General features: G+C 50.1%; 1 protein-coding gene across 1 annotated transcript in view; it reads left to right on the top strand.

The window, feature by feature from the left end:
* IL3RA (interleukin 3 receptor subunit alpha) overlaps positions 1 to 661 on the top strand; it is a 24,268-nt gene that overhangs the window by 16,481 nt on the left and 7,126 nt on the right. Inside the window, exons 5-6 of the mRNA XM_012807138.2 lie at positions 101 to 233; positions 321 to 508. Coding sequence (XP_012662592.1) covers positions 101 to 233; positions 321 to 508 — 321 coding nt within the window. The remainder of the gene's footprint in view (positions 1 to 100; positions 234 to 320; positions 509 to 661) is intronic.

Genomic DNA, 661 nt, shown 5'->3' on the forward strand with positions numbered 1-661 from the left:
AAGGAAGGAAGGAAGGAAGGTTGGTTACTTTCACTTACTTTAAGTATTTTTAATTATTCTACAGAATGATTCGTTTTTGCTTTTATCTTTGCAAGCCCAGACGGAAAGCCTGAGGCAGCTGCTGAGAACCTGAGCTGCCTCATTCATGACGTGGATTTCATTACCTGCAATTGGACGGTGGGCCAGGGGGCCCCGAGTGATGTCCAGTACCACCTCTACTCGACAGATGTGGAGTACGTGTAGCCTTGGGGACTGTCCGGCTCTCCCAGCCACAGGTGGGGAATCGCTGCCTCATCCGTGCCCCTGTGTACGTCCCACAGCACCCGCGAGCAGCGTGAGTGTCTGCATTACAGAGCAGATGCCCGGGGGACGCACATCAGCTGCCGTTTTGATAACATCTCTAAAAAGTTCAAATATTTTCATAATTATGTGATCGTGGTGAATGGGAGCAGTAAAGATGCCAGGATCCCCTGCACCGATATTACCATCTCAGATCTATCAAGAATTGGTGAGTAAGGACTTGGGGGCATTTCCTTCATACTCACACCTTCAGCTTTGGGGTGCTGCTGTCTTCACCTGGGCTGCCATAAGAAATACTGCACAGGGATCTCTCAGCACTAGTTCCCTACTCACACCCCTGGAGGCTGAAGTTCAAGATCCC

This window comes from Otolemur garnettii, unplaced genomic scaffold (genome assembly GCF_000181295.1).
Source record: "Otolemur garnettii isolate 467f Iridium unplaced genomic scaffold, OtoGar3 scaffold00065, whole genome shotgun sequence".
Classification (NCBI taxonomy): domain Eukaryota; kingdom Metazoa; phylum Chordata; class Mammalia; order Primates; family Galagidae; genus Otolemur; species Otolemur garnettii.